This window comes from Anomalospiza imberbis, chromosome 2 (genome assembly GCF_031753505.1).
Source record: "Anomalospiza imberbis isolate Cuckoo-Finch-1a 21T00152 chromosome 2, ASM3175350v1, whole genome shotgun sequence".
Classification (NCBI taxonomy): domain Eukaryota; kingdom Metazoa; phylum Chordata; class Aves; order Passeriformes; family Viduidae; genus Anomalospiza; species Anomalospiza imberbis.
The window spans coordinates 3,420,976-3,438,995 of NC_089682.1; the positions used below are offsets into that span (position 1 = coordinate 3,420,976).

General features: G+C 43.6%; 1 protein-coding gene across 11 annotated transcripts in view; it reads right to left on the reverse strand.

The window, feature by feature from the left end:
• Nucleotides 1-7,428: 7,428 nt before the first annotated feature.
• Nucleotides 7,429-18,020, reverse strand: part of ERG (ETS transcription factor ERG) — a 139,950-nt gene continuing 129,358 nt past the window's right edge. For 7 of the 11 annotated variants that reach the window (XM_068179543.1, XM_068179539.1, XM_068179540.1 and 4 more), the window contains 5 exons: nt 14,179-14,247; nt 13,801-13,857; nt 12,168-12,215; nt 10,783-10,808; nt 7,429-9,442 (listed from right to left, as the gene is read on the reverse strand). In XM_068179543.1, the coding sequence (XP_068035644.1) occupies nt 8,849-9,442; nt 10,783-10,808; nt 12,168-12,215; nt 13,801-13,857; nt 14,179-14,247 (794 nt within the window). In that variant the 3' untranslated portion in view covers nt 7,429-8,848. Of the gene's footprint in view, nt 9,447-10,782; nt 10,809-12,167; nt 12,216-13,800; nt 13,858-14,178; nt 14,248-18,020 lie in introns of all 11 variants that reach the window. The other 4 variants (XM_068179548.1, XM_068179544.1, XM_068179549.1 and 1 more) reach the window with 1 other exon arrangement.

Sequence of the window (18,020 nt, forward strand, 5' to 3'; positions counted from 1 at the left end):
TTTCTTAAATGACAAAGCACCAGGGAGGGATTTCTGGAATGTCCCAGGAACATAAATCCCATCAGTCTATCAGATCTGAGAGCCTAAGTTGCTTTTGGTCTTTTGGAAACTTTATCATCAGTCAGCTCACATTCCCTTCACTACATTTTGTCAGGTGTTCTGACTAAATACAGCTGCTTTACTTCTTTGAATTTCTCTCCTTTTACATAGTGCCAAAATAGGTGGGGAAATGCATGGTACAATCGATGACTCTGTAGCATAACTCTCCCCCTGAGCCCCACAGGTGAGAGCCCACCTGCAGAGCTGTCCCAGCCCAGGGAGGAGCTGGAGCTGCTGCAGAGAGCCCAGAGGAGGCTCCAGGATGAGCAGAGGGATGGAGCAGCTCTGCTGGCAGGAAAGGCTGGCACAGCTGGCATTGTTCACCTGCACAGGAGAAGCTTTGGGCTGAGCTCAGTGTGGCCTTGCAGGGCCTGGAGGAGCCCCAGGAAACCTGGAGAGAGACCATTTCCAGGGCATGCAGGGACAGCACACAGGGAATGGCTCCCACTGCCAGAGGGCAGGGCTGGATGGGAGATTGGGAATTAGGAATTATCCCCTGGCAGGGTGGGGAGGTCCAGAGCAGCTGTGGCTGCCTCTGGATCCCTGGTAGTGTCCAAGGCCAGGTTGGACACTGGAGCTTGGAGCAGCCTGGGACAGTGCAAGGTTCCCTGCCCAGGGCAGGGGGGTGGAACAAGAAGAACTTTGGGGTCCCTTCTAACCCAAACCATTCCATGGTCCTATTCTGAGTAAAGCCCACCAGACATTTTTGAGAAACAGATGACTGCGTCACAAACCAAACACCTCAGCTTTTGTCCAAAGTAGAGAAATAGAAATCCATCGGTCACTGGGAGCAGCAACTTTGTCTCAGCTCAAGAGCTGTTCCAGTAGTGACAGTGGAACATCAAAAATATTAAATATTAATATAAAATATTAACTGGATTCCTACCTCAAAGCCTGATGTGCTAAAACCTTCCTCTGTGCTCTGCACTGAGTAGAAAAAGGAGAGAATATTGGTTTTGGCACCGAGCAGGAGACAGACACCCAGAGTATGAATGAAACTTTCCCTTTTTTTGGTGTACAATTAAAGTAACAAGACTGAACAAAGCCGTTTGCAGAGTGCTAATCCAGCACTTTGTACAGCTCATGACAAAACAAGAGAGATGTATGGTCTGATGCGTTTATACAGTCTGCAGTGACTGATTATATACTACCCATTTAGCGCTGCAATACATTTAATTGTTGAGGTAAGTGGTTAAAGAAATGAAAAATGCCAGTTAGCTCGTTTTGCACAGCACTCAGCAGCGACTGGAGCTGGAAATTACATTCCCAGTGCAAATTACCAACATTGGCAGGGCTATTTTACAGCTGTTCCGTCTGCAGCCTGCATTGTAATGAAGTCGTGACATGAAATGTTTGTGGAAATTGTAATGAAATGTTAGCTGAAAATATATTAAAGTGGTGAGTGCAGAAGGAGAAATGAAGTACAACATCTACCCGCTCCAACGTCTCCTCGCTCAGGCTGCTGCTTCAGCCCAGATGTGCTGACCTGCCTCCTCCTACCGAATTGCACATCACAGCTGCTCTGCAGCCCATCCTTTGGGCTCAGTTTTTGAGCTAAACCTGACCTTATATTCTTTTAAAGCCTCCTTTTTCTTCCCCTGAACCTCTAAATTCCCTCGGGCTCACAGTCATCTTTCCTTCCGCTTTCATCTCTCTTTCTGCAAACCTCTCGACATCCAGTTGCTGTTTCCTTCCCCACATCCCTCAGATCCATCTCACTTTCCATGGTTAGGCAGGAAAATGTGCTGTTTGGGTTTCCCTGGCCATTGGAGACTCCCTGGCATCCCCTGTCCTGTGGAATTCCCCTTTTTCTACCGGTGAGGGAATTTGAGCTAAGCCAACCCCTTTGGATGCTGCCCTCATGTTCTCAGCCCGTGTTCTGATGCGCTGGTTGTCTCCCTGTTTGCTGACAGCTCCGAGCTGACCTCGTGTCACCATCATTAAATCAGGTCCAACAGCACCAAGCAACCCCTGCAAGGATGTCTTAAACTCCACTTCCATCCCCTTCCATAAATTGTTAATAAAGGTGTCAGTGTCACAGCATTTTGCTACTCTTCTGACAGCACTTCAGAACTCTTTTTCTTCTTCTTTACAACTCCATTTTTGCCTCTTTCTCCTGTTTTTCCTTCCTCTTCCCAAGCTCTGCTGATAGAAGCTCTTTCATTTCTCTGCATCCTTGGCTATATGTCCCCTCTCCTGTCACCTCCTGGAAGAGCCAAGGTAATTTTCACACCTGTTTTGAGACTCAAACCCTCCTCCAAAGGCTGTGTTCCACTTGCTGTAGTCCTAATTTTATGTGTTTTTTCCCTTGGAAACCTGTGGTGGGAGGTTTACAGCTTGCTTACAGCCATGCAGAGGCACTTGGAATTTTTCCATATTTGTAACCAGCAGCCATTCAGACACTCCAGTCCCTTGGGGAGCCAGGCTATGAGCTGTGCCTCTGTGCCAGGATATGAGCCCATCACAATGTCCAAGGACCTTGCACATATTTCCTGGATTTATCCTCAGCATATGCTGGAAGAAATAAAAAAAAATTCCATTCCCCCCCCACCACCTTTGAAGAAAGAGTGGAAAATGTTCAGCCTAGTCTTGGTAGAAAATACAGAATTTTCCAGCATTTATTAGCCTTGTGTATTTAAAGATAGGAGCACTTCAAAGCAACATCTGTTAGTCATGATCTGTATTTACCCTCTCCAGCACAATGGGATCCGACTCATGGCTGGGTCATCCGAATTCATTCCATCCCAGAAAACTGAAATGAGTGGATGTACCAGACCAATTTCTGGGAACTAGACAGCATGAGGGCATTTTTCAACCATAAAACAAATGAATATTTTGATTTTCTGCATTTTCCCCCTTGTATTTTGAGTACACTAATGCACGCAGGTCCGTCCCCAGCTCACAGGGGAAAAGGGACATTATTTCTAAAATTGACCATTTCAGTGTCAGTGTGGTTGCAGAAATACTGGAGAACTTCACAAGCCCTCCAGCTTTTCTCCATGGGGGTGAAGAAAAGTGGTCTTTGAAGCCCCCTCTCATCCCTGGCAGTCCTGTACTCGTGTGCCAGGTGGCCAAGGGATCTACACGGCTGTTTTGTGACACAAACTGCGAATTTTGCAAAAATATATGAATGAACTGAGTAAAAGATGTGCCTAAAACTTAAAACTTGCCTTTCACATCCTTTTAGAACTGCTTGGAAGCCTAAAAGTATCATGACAAGATTTTAGTCCAGGTTCTTGTGCCTATTTTAGAAGCCTGTATCCAATTTGGCATCTGGATAAGGAATCTGGGGACATGGTTTTGGGGTGACGCTGGTGGTGTTGGGGTGTCAGTGGGACTGGATGAGCTTGAAGGTTTCTTCCAGCCTTCGTGGTTCTGCAATCCCTTGATTCTCTGCAGAGCAGATTTTCTGTGGAGAAAAATGACGCCTTCAGCACGAAGGAAATTGGAAATGAAGAGGCCCTTTTTTGGGGCAGGATGAGCTGGTGGAACCAGTGCAGCAGTTTCACTCCAAGAGTTTGGAAGGACCTTCCCAGTGCTCTGCTGGTGGAGACACCTGAGGAAAGGAGGCTTTTCATCTCACAAGAAGGGAACTCCAAAGAAACAGCATGGAAATCCATCTTTTAGCTGCTCACCTTTCATCCAGGTGGGACTAAAAGTGCATCTGCTGTTTGATGGGAAGAACAGACTCCAGGAGGATGGAGGTGCAGTCAAAAAACTCCTAGATGGGAATGGTTTAGACAGGAGGAGACATCAGGCCTGGCAGTGTGCAGGGGAGATGGCTGGGGGGAAAAGTGAAAAAACACAAAAGAAGAAAAAGAAGAAGGGCACATTAACAATTGTCAGAGAAGTAGAGGGATAGGTTTGTGAAGTGGAATATGCCTAAGCTTGGCAAACACCCAGTCAAAGGGAGCATGATAACAAACCACAAATATCTGGAAAGCTGTAAACATTGAGGCAGACAAAGAACTCTGGAGGGTGATGCATGAGGAGTGCAATCACAAGGAATTGCGAAATACAGAAATGGCAGGAAAACAAAACAAAACAAAAAAAAAAAAAAACAAAAAACAAAAAAAAAACCCAAAAAACAACCAAAAAACCACCCACCTCTCTTTGACAATGAGATGTGTTGGGCTCTGTGTAATGGCAGTGGGTGGAAATACCCTGGAATTGAGACCTTTTCAAAGGAGAAGGTTAAGGATACATCAATAAATGTACAGTAGAAAATAATTTTGTTATAATGAGTTTTGTTACAATAATATGATAATAAAAGTTTTGTTATAATAGTTTTGTTATAATGTTATAATGGATGGATTTGGTTTCCCAAGCAGAATTCCTTACTGCTTCTAGGATTGGGCACAGAAAATTATTCTGCCCCTTAGGTTTTTATAAAATATATATAGACCAAGATTCTGGCACGCAACCCCAATATTTTCTGAGCCTGGTTTTGAGATGTCCTCAATCCAGTGATTTTAAAGGATATCTCATCCATTCCTGGCCTAAGAACCCTGGGTGTTTTGTTAGTTTTCTTGAAAATATGTGCCCTTTAAAAAAAATGCTGGCGAGGGAGTTGACAAGATGGAGAGGGACTTTTTACAAGAGCCTGAAGTGCCAGGACAAGAAGAATGGCTTCAAACTGACAGAAAGGAGGGCTGAATGGGATATTAGGAAGAAATTCTTCCCTGTGAGGGTGGGGAGGCCCTGGCATAGGGTGCCCATGGATCCCTGGAAGTGTCCACGGCCAGGTTGGACATTGAGGCATGGAGCAACCTGTGATAGTTGAAGGTGTCCCTGTTGGAATCTTTATCTCCCTTCCAATCCAAACCACTCTGTGATGCTATAAAATTAAATTCTAAAATAATTTTCCCATTCTAATTGGCTCAAAATATCCTCATTAACCAGCTCAAAATATTCTCATTAACCTTTCTTCAAGCAGAGCTCATGCTGGGTCATGCTCTGATGTCCTTGCAGCTCCCAGTGCCTCCAAGGAGAGGTCACAGCACCCAGGGGAAAGCAGCAGAGCCAGGACACTTTGGAGGATGCAGGCAGGATCTGCTGTGAAGATATCCAAGAACTCCCACCACTGCCCAGAGAGGGAATGAAGGCTTTCATTCAGGAGGTAAAATTCAGTCAGGAATTAAGCAAACCCTTTGGATGGATGAGATGCCCTTCTGACCAACCAGCAATTCAGATAATCAGAGACTATTTTCCTGATGTGGCCAAGACTTGAGAATGTGGCACAAAAAAAGATCATGGGATGACTAATCTTATGACATAGGTAAAATGGTTTCTTCTACCTCTAATGCACATGTAAGAAGAAATTTATTTTAGAATTATATTTAAGCTGGGGGAAGAAATAGACTGAGATAGAAAAATTTGCAGAAGAGAAGTCTGAATCCCTGATGATCTGTGGGCAGTTTAAAAGGCTTGTGGAACCTGAGCTACCAAGTGCAGACTTTTTGGAACTTTGCAGCTTGGCTGACCATTGACTTTAAAAGATACCCTAATTTAAATAAGGGGCTAAAGTTATTAATATTACCAATTTCTGCAAATGTGGGCACATCAGGGCTGTGCTGTCCAGGTGCTAAGTGGCAAAGGGAGGATCCAGCCAAGGTCCTGGGCTCTGTCTGAGCTTCACTGAACGTCTCTCATGGTGTGGACACAGTTCCTCAGCCCTGCCTGTACTGGGCTCATCTCATGCCATGGTCACAGGGAGACCCTACAAACAACCCCAAGGCAGCAGCAGTAGGGTCTCTCCATCCTTCACTCCCCTCTTGCAAAATCTGTGTTTTCCAAGGCTCTGGAAGGCAGGGAGCAAGTCCTGAAGGAAGGTGTAGCCCTAGAGTGGGTGACCACGGGTGACCAGTGAGCTTCCCATGGCCGGCTCGAGGATTTTACTCTTCACATGAGGGGGCTCCATCAGGCTATCTGCTCTGGCTCCATCCCTGTCCCAGGACCTGGACCCCAGTGCCAGGATGCTGTTCCCATTGCACAGGACAGCAGACAGGCACCACAATCTGGAAATCCTGCAGGCAGCCCCGTGAGCACTGGGGATGTTTTGGAGGCCTCCAGGCACATCCCTGACCATCTAAACAAAGACCTTATTTAAATCTGGATTTTTAGTGTTTAATTAAAAGCTGGATCAAAAATACACTTGCCATTTTGGGTTGGAAGTACACATGAAACAGATAGTGAGGATCTGTGGATTTATTTCCATTGAAAGGCAAATTGTTATCTTTTTAGTCGCACATAGGTGTGCCTGCCTTAACTCTATAACTTTCTAAAATAGTGACTAACCTTTTCCAATAGTTCTTTTTTTTTTTTATTTTATTTATTTTTTTTTAGAAATACAGACTTACAGTGCTGATTTCCCTGCTCAGGTCTCACACATTTGTAACACAATCCTGTGCTTATGAACTGCCACCAAAACATTCCTAACACGAAGCCTGGTGAGTTGGGTCCCATTGCTCCCCAAAAAAGGATATGCAGAACATTTCCTATAAAACCTGAAACCACACCCATTTTGTCTGGGAAAAAGAACACAAAAGAACAGCAAAAAGGAGGGATACAGAGGGCTGAGCTGTCTGGGATTCCTGCAGCAAACACTTTGGAGAGCCACTTATAAAAGCCAGGGATGATTTTCCAGACTAGTTCTTCAGATGGTGTTGGGAAAGAATGGATTAATGCCAGTAGGCACCAGATGCAGTTTTGGGGCCCGGGGTACAGAGTGGGAAGCTTCTAAAGCTAGAAGAGAAAAATAAAAAACCTTGGCCTTTGTAAACAGCCAGGATGGGCTGCAGTGACAAATGAACAAGGCTGCCATACACTTCATTCTGAAGTGGGGAATAATGGAAATTATTCATTATTCACTTTATTTACTAATAATGATACAGAATGTATTAAGGGCAAGGGGGCAAAGCAATTCAACACATGATTCAGGAGGAAGGTACATCTCAGGCTGAGATTTTGCAGCATAACTTCAATAAAAGATCATTTCTGAGCAGGAATACTCTTCCTTAGAGGCCTCCCTTAGGCTTCATTTCCAGCCTTGGGTGTGGAGCTGTCGATGAATTAATTGGGGATGGTCACAATCTCTGGGCCAGAGAAGCTCAGCACAGGGATGGCAAGGCACTGTTGAAGAAGGACTGGAAGTGTTTCAGCAGAACTGTCTGGAAAAGAAGATACACAGCACCTGTGCACTTTAAACTTAGGCTGTTTGCTCCTACATTTTCACAGCCCAAAAATCCTGGCCTGTTTTAACCTGGTGAGTAGCAGATCTGGCATGGGTGCCACACACAAAAAATGCAAACACAAATGCAAACCACAGTGTCAATCTGAAATTGCCATGCTAGGCCAAGCTTATTTTATTACATACATTCTGCAATCTAAGGACTAATATGTTCATAATGTAAACATTAAGCATACAGAGTTAAAATTCAAGGCCACGATAGTTTTTTTGGATTGTCCCTTTTTTTGTTTGTTTTTTTGTGTGTGTGTGTCTTTGGTTGGCCGAGATCAACTCGTAGTGTATAAATGCATAAGTTATATAATAATTATATAAAAAGGAAAAAAAAAATAACATTGAACTTGTATACTTCATTCTGACAAACGCACAGCGTTCGCGACTCGGTAAGAAAAACTGGCGCCCGCCTAACAAAAATACTCAGGTGATTTCTGATTCTGGCAGTCAGGGGTTGTCTCTTGCTCTAACCAATAGAAAACAAACTCCCTTAGTAATGATGAGGTTCTAACTGGTAACTTTTAAATATCAGACACAATTCCAGTTTTGCTTTTTTTTTTCCTTAAAAAAAAGAAGAGATGCATATTCTGATTTCTCGCTCCTTTTGCTTTTCCCTTTTCCCACTTTTTATTTGTACTGAATCAAGTCTGTTCCTCCTGAAATACTGGGAATGGTATAATACTGAGCAATATGTTTCACAAGTCCAAACAAGTGTTTCTTCATAGTCCCAACACTACAAAGTTTTCAGTCTTTTCAGTCTCTACTGGTCAAGAAGTTTCTTTCCTCCCCTTCTCACCACCTTCATCCTCCTCTTTCTCCTTCCTGCTTCCTCTGTCAGGTGCAGGCCTCTGATCTACAATCATACACTTGCCCTCCAGCACATTCTCATTTCCCACGTTTGGCTCAGGGTTCCTGTAAAACTGTCAAGGAATCTGAAAGTTTGGGTTGTCTTCACAGTTTGAGTAGCTGATTCACTCTGATGAATGGATCTCTTGTGACTTTAACTACAACACTGCTGTTCTATTCCAAATCAGCTTCCACACTAACCAGTCTCTTCTGCTGATATGTTTCTATTTTTTAAATACAGATAGGCTTTTTTTTCCTTTTTTTCCCCTTTTCCCTCTCTTTTGTAATGATCCATATACTGTATGTTAGGTCACTATAGACTTATCCTTATATTGCTGTAGTATAGTCCCAGTTTTGCACTAGCATGATATCAAACTGTACACACAAGCTTATCAACTTTTTAAGACCACCAGCTTCCGTAGGCTTTCCTTATCATTTCATGCTTCTACCTACAATAGTCTATTGTTGTTTGGTCCACAGAGTCGATGCCCATATACATTACATTTTAGTATATTAATACTTCTTGGATATTTCCTTTAAATCCCTACTACAAAAAGTCTTTTTGACATCTATTTTTAACGTGGTTTTGGTTTTTTTTTTTCTTCCCAGCCAAACCTTCACTTGTCTCTTTAGGCACTTTGAATTCGAGTACTCCAACAGAGTTCATTGCGACTCCCCAGGGGCCGAATCCCAGTGAGAAGCGTCTTTGCTTTGCCTGGCGCTTATTTCCCCCACCCCACTTAGTAGTAGGTGCCAAGATGAGAAGGCATATGAGCAGCTGGCAGCCTGGTGTTGGGGTAGATCCCTCCAGTGGGCGAATTCCAGTACGGATTGGGGGCAGCAAAAAAGCTGGAGGATGTCACGGGCAAGGCAGGGGGGTGGGGAGCCACAAAGTTCATCTTCTGCGGGTGCGCGTGGTACGAGCTCATGTAGGGCAGGTCCGACGGGTATTTGTACATGGACGACTCCGGGGGGTGAGGCTGCAGCGCCTGGGCGATGCCGTGGAAGTCGAATTTGTAGGCGTAGCGCTTGCCGTGCACCTTGGTCATGATGTTCTTGTCGTAGTAGTAGCGCAGGGCGCGGCTCAGCTTGTCGTAGTTCATGTTGGGCTTGCTCTTCCGCTCGCCCCAGCGCCGCGCCACCTCGTCGGGGTCCGTCATCTTGAACTCGCCGTTGGTGCCCTCCCAGGTGATGCAGTTGGAGTTGGAGCTGTCCGACAGCAGCTCCAGCAGGAACTGCCACAGCTGGATCTGCCCACTCCCTGCGGGGAGGAACAAAGTGGGAATGTCAGGGCTGGCATTAATAATGTCAAGGCATCAATTCTGCAGGCTCTCCCCGAGGAGCCCATTAGGAAATGTTGTGATGTTGGCTCCTAATTCTTTCTATTAGCCAGTCCCCCTTCTCCCAGGACTGTCTCACGAAACCCTAAAGAGCAGGGATAATTGTAATGTGTCGTGTTTTCCCTCATGTGAGTGGCAGAATGCCATTCCATGGAGATTTAATTGTTACCTAATGTCATTCAGCGCAGACAATTGATGGGGAAATAATACAGCGCTCATTTAGGAAACTAATCTCTAAAGTTCAGCACAAACAGCTTTCACTTGCGTAACACTCTGCTTGTTCTCACAGCATTATGTTGCAACTAAATGTTCCCTGCTATGGAATGAGCCCACACTAAATGGAGAAGTTTAGAGCAAGCTGGGCCCATGCCAAACCATATCATCCCTATGCAGCGTTTGGGGAAATGCACAACGGAAACTTATTAGCTTGCTGTTACACTTCATACAACCAGAGGGCAAAACAACTGCAAGAACAGTGAAAAGGTCCATAAAATACACCCTTGTCATCATTCTGCTTCAAATGAGTTAAAATGATTATTTTACATTAAGACATAAAATGTTGCTGTTGTATTTTTCTCACTCTCTGCCAATTCCACCGCAAAGAGAAAATAGTCTGCTGTAAACTTTGCAAAAGTGAGGTAGGGCAACAAAATTTGTCCATTTTAGACAAGTGAAAGTAGATTTCAAAGGGCCTTGCCACTGATAGTCATGTTAGAAGCTTAGCATTTCCTAACAAAGCAACACTGAAATGATGCAAAATGCAGCTGAAGCAGCTTGCGATGCAATCTGTTTCACAAGCACAGTGTCAGCAGAATTTGCCAACCAGCCTGGATGTGCTAACTCTGAACCATGTCTCTGACCAGGAATCGGTTGGGTTTCTTTTTTTCTTTTCTTATCCAAACCAGCTATGTGGGTATAATAAACAAGCTTTTCTTTAGAAAGCTTATAGTAGCAATTACAATATCAAGCTAGAACAGCATCTGAAACCCATTAGCAGTTTATACTTCAGTGCAACTGAAACCCATATTCATTTAAATTGTATTTATCCAAACTGGCCTTAATGAATTTCTTCTGTTCCATTAACATGCATTAAATAAACAAACAAACAAAAGAATCCATGGTATGAGCAAGGCATGCAAGTTTTAATACACGAAACATAACAAGAGGATTAGGCTTTGAAAATCAATAAACAGTTCAGCACTGGACAAAACACAAATTTTTGAATAAGCAATCCAACATATGTTCTAACATAAACACTTGCCTTCCAAATGTAATATATAGTCCTATGAAAATAAATGGTTGCTGTCAATTTCCTTTTAATGAGAGAGTAATTCCACCAATTTATAAACACACAAAACATGTTAAAGCACAGGAATGATGGCGTGGAGGAATTCCATACCCAAATGTTAAAAAAGCATCCCAATCCAGATCATGTTAATGTCATTCACAGTAATGAAGTCAACCAAATGGACACTTGATAAAATTTGGCAAGCTGTGATTTATGACCAAATTGAAGGGATGTGGGCCCCCACTTCCAGTCAAGACCAGTGTTGCCTGGAAATCTCCACCACCTCAGGCCATTTGGAAAATCCTATTCTTAACACTTACTTAATTACTTTCCTCTGCCACACAAAACTGTTTAGAGAGTCAGCTAATCTAGACCTGTGCTCGATGTCACTCGGGAGAAAGAGAAAGCAAACTCATGAGCATTTTGGCAATTTCAGGCCTTGAAAAGCCGTAAGATTGTTGTAAAAAGAACCATTGCCACTGGGGGCTGAGGAGATCTGTGTGGAACAAGGAATGTCGTGCCCTGGGACTGTCCAGGCAAAGGACACAAGTGGAACACACAGTGTCAGTCCATTGTGGTGGGCTGTGCTGTTGATCATGGTGCTGTACAGCCACAGCATGTCCTGCAGACTTGGAGCAGTGAAATCTGCACAATTCCCAAGCAGAGCTACTAAATCACCCAGAAGATCCCCTGTCTTTCGCAAAAACATGCTGGTCCAAAGTTGCACTCGATGGTCCTTGAGGTGTTTTCCAACCTGAGGGATTCTGTGAGTGTGTGATTGTGTTCTAAGCTACACATCCCTATCCATAATGCACCCCATTGCCTTCTTGAGGTGGGAGAACATTTTTGAAGTGTTTAACCCAGTTATTATTTGCAATATTATTTGCAAATAAATTATACTTTCCTGTTTTTTGTTTTCTTTTTCCTATATATTTCATCCCAAAATTTTGTATTCATCAAGGCCAGTATTATAATGTGTTGTGGATTAACAGAATCTGAGACACAGCTGATGAAGAGTGGTTAAGAGATTTGTACCCTTCTGGAGGGGTAACTGGAGACCAGATGAGGTCTCTTACACCCCTTAACCAAATCCTGATGGTCAGAAAACTGAAGTGAACTCCAGCTTCAAACGTTTGACTCTTTGGAGGTCCTTTCCAAACTTAATGATTCTAAATTCCTCAGTCCCACCCTTGTGTAATTCAGAAATTCTGCAACACAATGAATATCATCAGCTCCCCCTGAGGAGTGGGAAAATCAGGGACATCCCCTTCCAGGTCTGGTCTTAGAGCTGAAGTGGGAACACTCAGCAGTGAAAGAAAGGAAAGCCTCCTAAATCAGCAAAATCCCTTCTCACCTGGATTTGCGAGTCGGCTGCTGGTCGGTCCAAGAATCTGATACGGATCTACGAAATTGTGAAAGAAAGATTTAAAATCATGCCACAGCATTGTCAAATATTTTAGGTACCATTTCTGAACCTTGTAAGGGGCAGTGTGCACTGCCTGATGGGACAGCAGGTCCAACACCTGAGCCACTTTCTCCCTCTGCATGGCAATATTTGCATGTTTTCTTTTCAAACTCAGTGTGCAAAGACATACATTTGCTTTTTGTACTGTAACAATGTGCAGATGCATATATTCAGAATGTAAACTTTGTTATGAAGCATTCTGGTGGTGGAATCCCTATCCCTGGAAGTGTCCAAGGAAGCCCTGGACATAGCACTCAGTGCTCTGGGCTGGGCATAAGGTGGGGATGGGTCACAGGTTGGACTCAATGACCTTGGAGGTCTTTTCCAGCCTCAGGGATTCTGTGATTCTCTTTTGTCACTGGACTCCAGTGAGGGATCCCATGGATTAATCCTGCAACTGGTGTTTTCAGAAGAGTCTCTGTCAGCCTTGCAATGCCTGAAGCATCTCAGTATTTCCCTCTGGAAATGAAAACTTACTTTGGCCTGAAGTCCAACAGGGAAAAAAGGAGGGCTGTGACAGCAGGACCAAAGCCAAAGCGATGGGCTGCAAGCACTGAGAGACCCTGTGGCTTTTACAGCCAAGAAGACAATCAGGTTACATTCCTTACACATTTTAATAGTCTGTGCAGCTCACACACAGCCATTAAAAGGTCCTCAGAATTTAGATAAATCATTGGTATACTTCTACGAAGATTCTATTGGTGGGAAGGCCAGATTAGATAAAACCCTGTTTGGGTAAAATTCAGTGTAATACTTCCCAGGCAGTCTGTGCATGAGTTAATGAGACCTAGTCATGCACAGTCTTGTTTAGCTGTAACAAAAACCAGAATAATGATTTAAAATCCATGTGATAAAAACTGGCTCAGAGTCTTCTGAGCTAAGAATATCCTCTAAATCTCTTTTATTTCCTCCTTCTAACCTTTTGCTGTTAACAAAAGCCATGAGTGACTCAGGACCCTTGGAGTGCTCTCCAGCTACCTGTCCAAAATACAGCTGAATTTGCAATAAGGAATTAGATCCCACCCCATGGATTTGCTGCTCTGAAAACACAAAAGGCACGCATTTTGCTAAACCACTACTCTACAGACCCATAAACAACTGCTTTCTCCTCAGTTTTCCAACGGACTGATAATCTCTCTAACATTTCTGTTGTGTTTCAGGAGCCAAATTCAGATGGGTTTCTGTAAGCTGTAATCCACTCCCTCCCTTTTTTTTTTTCTTTTGGCTCATGCACATTTTCCAGCTGCTGGCATCTCAGCTACTGGGGTCTTTTGACATCTCTACCTTCCACCTTTGTACCCAAACTGTAGATGGATTGTTTTAATAGTATTTTTATTCTGGAAGTTTGTCACTGCCTTTAAACATTACACTCATCCCAAATCCAGCTGCAGAGTAAATCCCATTCACATCTGGGGTTTTGGTGGTCTCCAGCTGGCGTGGCCTGAACCAGATTGTGCAGTTTGGTTGCCCTTCTCATCATATTCAACAAACCCAGGCAGAATTCAAACCAAATGACACCCACCTAACTGAGGACGCTGGTCTTCTGTTTTGGGAACTGTTGAGGATGATGGCTGAGTAGCTGAAAATGGAAAAAAAAAATGTAGTCATTTTTACGGTTAGGAAGTTGCTCACCAAACCTATGAAAGCTCCCCAGGCCTGGAGCTCCTGCTGCCCTCTGCTCCAGGATGGACACAACAGGATTTAAAGCTCATAAAAAGCTTTTTAAAGCTCTGTGGTGATGGAGTTTGAGTTTAAGGAAGGATGTGGCTGCCCAGTGACACCTCCCAGAATTGTCTATACAATTGGCTTTCCAAAAATGCACAGATAAACCCCCGCCAGAGCTCCTGTAATTCCCTCTGGAGTCTAATCCATGCTTCCCCAGCTGTGCAGATGCTTTTACCTTTTGACTGAGGGCTGGGGTGGCTGTGACTCGTCCATGCTGATCTCCTGGCTTGCTCATAAGGCAAATCTGTGAAGGAAAAAGACATTTATCCATGCAGATATGGCCTAAAGTTGTTATGCCCAAAAAGGGCACATTTGAGGGGACCTGGGATTTGGAAAATTACTGAAACAGGCAGGGAATTCTTTGTTAAAACCTTTATTATCTTTGTTGTCTCTAAAAACAACAGTAAAAAAAACCAGTTGTGCTCTGCACTGCTCTGCAGAGGTGCCTGCTGTTGTCAGAAGTCTGAGCTGCACTGGAATAGGTGGTGCAAAGAATCTTCAGGACAATACAGAGTTCATCACTTCCAAAGGTTCAGGGTACTCCCTTTAGTCCCCTTCCTCAGCCCAGCACACCAAAGAATGGCACACACTGGCATCATGAATAATCTGTGCTAGAATCTTGCAGGAAAAGTCTCCCAAGAGCTCATTTTATGCATAAACCCTCCCAAATTCAGCATCTAACAGTGTTTCCTTTTACAAAGACAGGCTTTAGATGATTTATTCTTTTCTGCTTCCTGGGACAAGCTCCTTAAATTCACGCATCTAAATTTTCATTTCCCTTTCTTTCATTTACTCGTTACTTCTATTTTATTTCAGTGCTTTAGCATATTAAAAAATGAAAAAACTAAACCATAAAAGCTTTCTTCATAAAGCAAATGTAGTAAATTCAAATGTTTGGTTTACCCTCAGAAATCTTTGGCAGTTTCCTGTGCTTTTCCACGGCTGACTTTAACACATTAGCTAAAATTACAGCCAAAATCAGAGACTTCTGTAACTTCCAGGGCCTCAGGAAGGTAGCAGTGCCCACCTGGTGGAACTAAGTTGGTGCAGATGTCTTGACTCTCAACACTACTTGTGCTTTATTTCAGAATTCATGTTTGGAAATGAAAACAGAAAGCAAAGAAACAGCCCCAGACTGGCTCTGTGCAAGGCAGATGTATCTGCCCATTTCCAAGCCTGGGAAAAGCAGAATTGCATGGAAATAGAGTGTAATGTAAAATGCACAACCAAATTGCCTTTAATTTATTTAGTCTGTTTGGCACTGCCAGCTCTGCCACCTCTTAGAATCCTACACTTCAAAACCTTTGCTTTTGATAAGATTTACAACTGATTTTTGTACTGCAGTTTCATAATGAATAACCTCGTATTCCTGATTTCTTGAGAACTATTCCACAGCTTCAGAGAAAATAATGGGAATTTTACAGGTGCTCATCTCTGAGCAGAACAGGAATCACTGTGACCTGCGGATGTCCTGCCCAGAAAGGCATGGTCAATTCCACCCTTTTCTTTCTTTCTTTTCCTTCCTTCCTTCCTTCCTTCCTTCCTTCCTTCCTTCCTTCCTTCCTTCCTTCCTTCCTTCCTTCCTTCCTTCCTTCCTTCCTTCCTTCCTTCCTTCCTTCCTTCCTTCCTTCCTTCCTTCCTTCCTTCCTTCCTTCCTTCCTTCCTTCCTTCCTTCCTTCCTTCCTTCCTTCCTTCCTTCCTTCCTTCCTTCCTTCCTTCCTTCCTTCCTTCCTTCCTTCCTTCTTCCATTTTCTTTTTTCCTTTTCTTTTTTCCTTTCTTTTTCTTTCCTCTCCCTTCTCCTTTCTCCTCCTCTCCTTCTCTCCTCCTTCTCCTTGCCTTGCCTTGCCTTGCCTTCTCCTTTCTCCCATCGCCTCTCCTCTCCTCTCCTCTCCTCTCCTCTCCTCTCCTCTCCTCTCCTCTCCTCTCCTCTCCTCTCCTCTCCTCTCCTCTCCTCTCCTCTCCTCTCCTCTCCTCTCCTCTCCTCTCCTCTCCTCTCCTCTCCTCTCCTCTCCTCTCCTCTCCTCTCCTCTCCTCTCCTCTCCTCTCTCCTCTCCTCCCTTTTTTTTCCCCTATTTTTGGATCTCCAAATCATCAGACACCTGTGTCCTGAGAGCACTGGGAGATGCTGTGTGTTCTCGTACTTGGTGGCACTTGAAACATACTTGATACAAATTCAGCACTGTGAGAAAAGTGTCTTGCCTTTTAACTCATCACATCTCAAGATGATCTTTTGACTACGCCCTCTCCATGAAAAGAAAAATCACATTATCAGCTTTTCTGGAAATAGAGCAAAGCTCCAGCTTCATGCTTGGTTCAGCATCGTGCCTTGATAAACACATTGTTATGGCAGATAAGCAGATCTGTCCTTGCCCATGAGACATCAGCACAACATGTCCTTATCTGGGACAGATCCCTGATGGGAATGCTCCTGTTTGGTGAGACAAACCCCAACCAGGTGTCCCAGAGCTCCTGAGAGCCTCATTGTCACTGAAACCCCATGTTCTGTTGTAAAGGTGACTGGAGAAATCCTCCCTTGCACTGCAAGCACTGCTCATTTCCCATTTTCTATTGTAGTGCCTTAACAATGGCAGTGCTTAATTACTCTCTCCAGAACTGCACCCCAGGATTTGGCTGATTCCCACTGAACGTTATTTATTCCCCCTGCTCCTAATTTTTGACCTTTTTCATGTCATCAAGTGGCTGTCCCCAGGGTCTGCTTTTGCTCTCACATGAACAGTGCTTTGTTATGGGAAAGCTTCTTTGCAGTCAGCTTGAAATGTGACATTTAACTCAAAGGAAAACCACAGAATAAGCCAACAAAACAGTTTCCTGAAAGAAAACTGAATTTCTGCAAAAAACTCTTTTTCTCTGAATAAAAATTCTGACTTTGAAGACGTCTGTCAACTTTCAATTGTAAAAGATAAAATAAAACAATGCTTCCAAAGTCACTACAGTTCTTTGAAGAAAATGTTTAGTTCTTCACAGAAGAACAGAGATACCCTAAAACTAAACTGCAATTCCACAAGTAATTGTGTGAATGCAGAAAGATGCTGACACAAAGCATTTTGTTATGTGTCATTTCAAATGTGAGTTAGATAAAAATGCTGAAATGAAGGAGCTCACCATGTCTGATACGTGGTTTAAGATGTTTTCCTCTAGAGAAAATTTACATTTCATTTTTCCATCACACACCGGATGAAACAAATATGGATATCATAGACCTTGTCAAGAACAAAAAATCCCAATTTTTATTCAAGACCAGAGGAAAAGAGACTCATTCCAGCCTTTGCCTGAAATCCTCTCCATTGGCATAGCTTTTCCTGCAGGACACCAGGTCTTTCCGGTCTTATGTTACATGTTCACTACTGCTGGGAATTACTGAGAGTTTGGGGCCTCTGCATTTATGTTTGGTGACTGTTTCCACAGTTCTGCTCTGTTTTCTCATCCCTATTTATGCTCACATTCCCCAGTGTCCCTGAGAGCTCGCGGGTGCCCCAGTCTGCTTTAATGCTCCATGAAAATGTTTAATTTATTTGGAATATCCTTGCTTCTTATACTGACACTAAGCAGGTGCTCTGTCACTCTCTTTGTTTTGATAATTATATCACGTTTCCACAACCCCAGACTGTGATTTGAACAATTTCAAAATTCTGTATCTCTCAACATGCTCCAAAGATTTTTCCATACTCCCATGGCTTTCCCAGGCGTTTCTAAGCACCACCAAACTCTGCAAAGAGCCTTTCTGATAAGGGATGATTGACACAGCTTTCCATGCAAGGCCACACTGCTGGAGTGTTCAGTGGCACAGCCACGTTTCCTATGGGATTCTCCACCATGGCTCTTCATTTGTTCACATCTTTCACTTTGGCCCACGAGCAGAGCAGTGGCTGTCACTGCGCCATAAATAAAGATGACTGTGTCAAGTTGTTCCTCCATGAGTGAAGGGGGCTAATTTGGAATCAGTAAGATATGCAAATAACTTGTGCCTTGTGCTGCATTTATCAACTTGTGTTTTC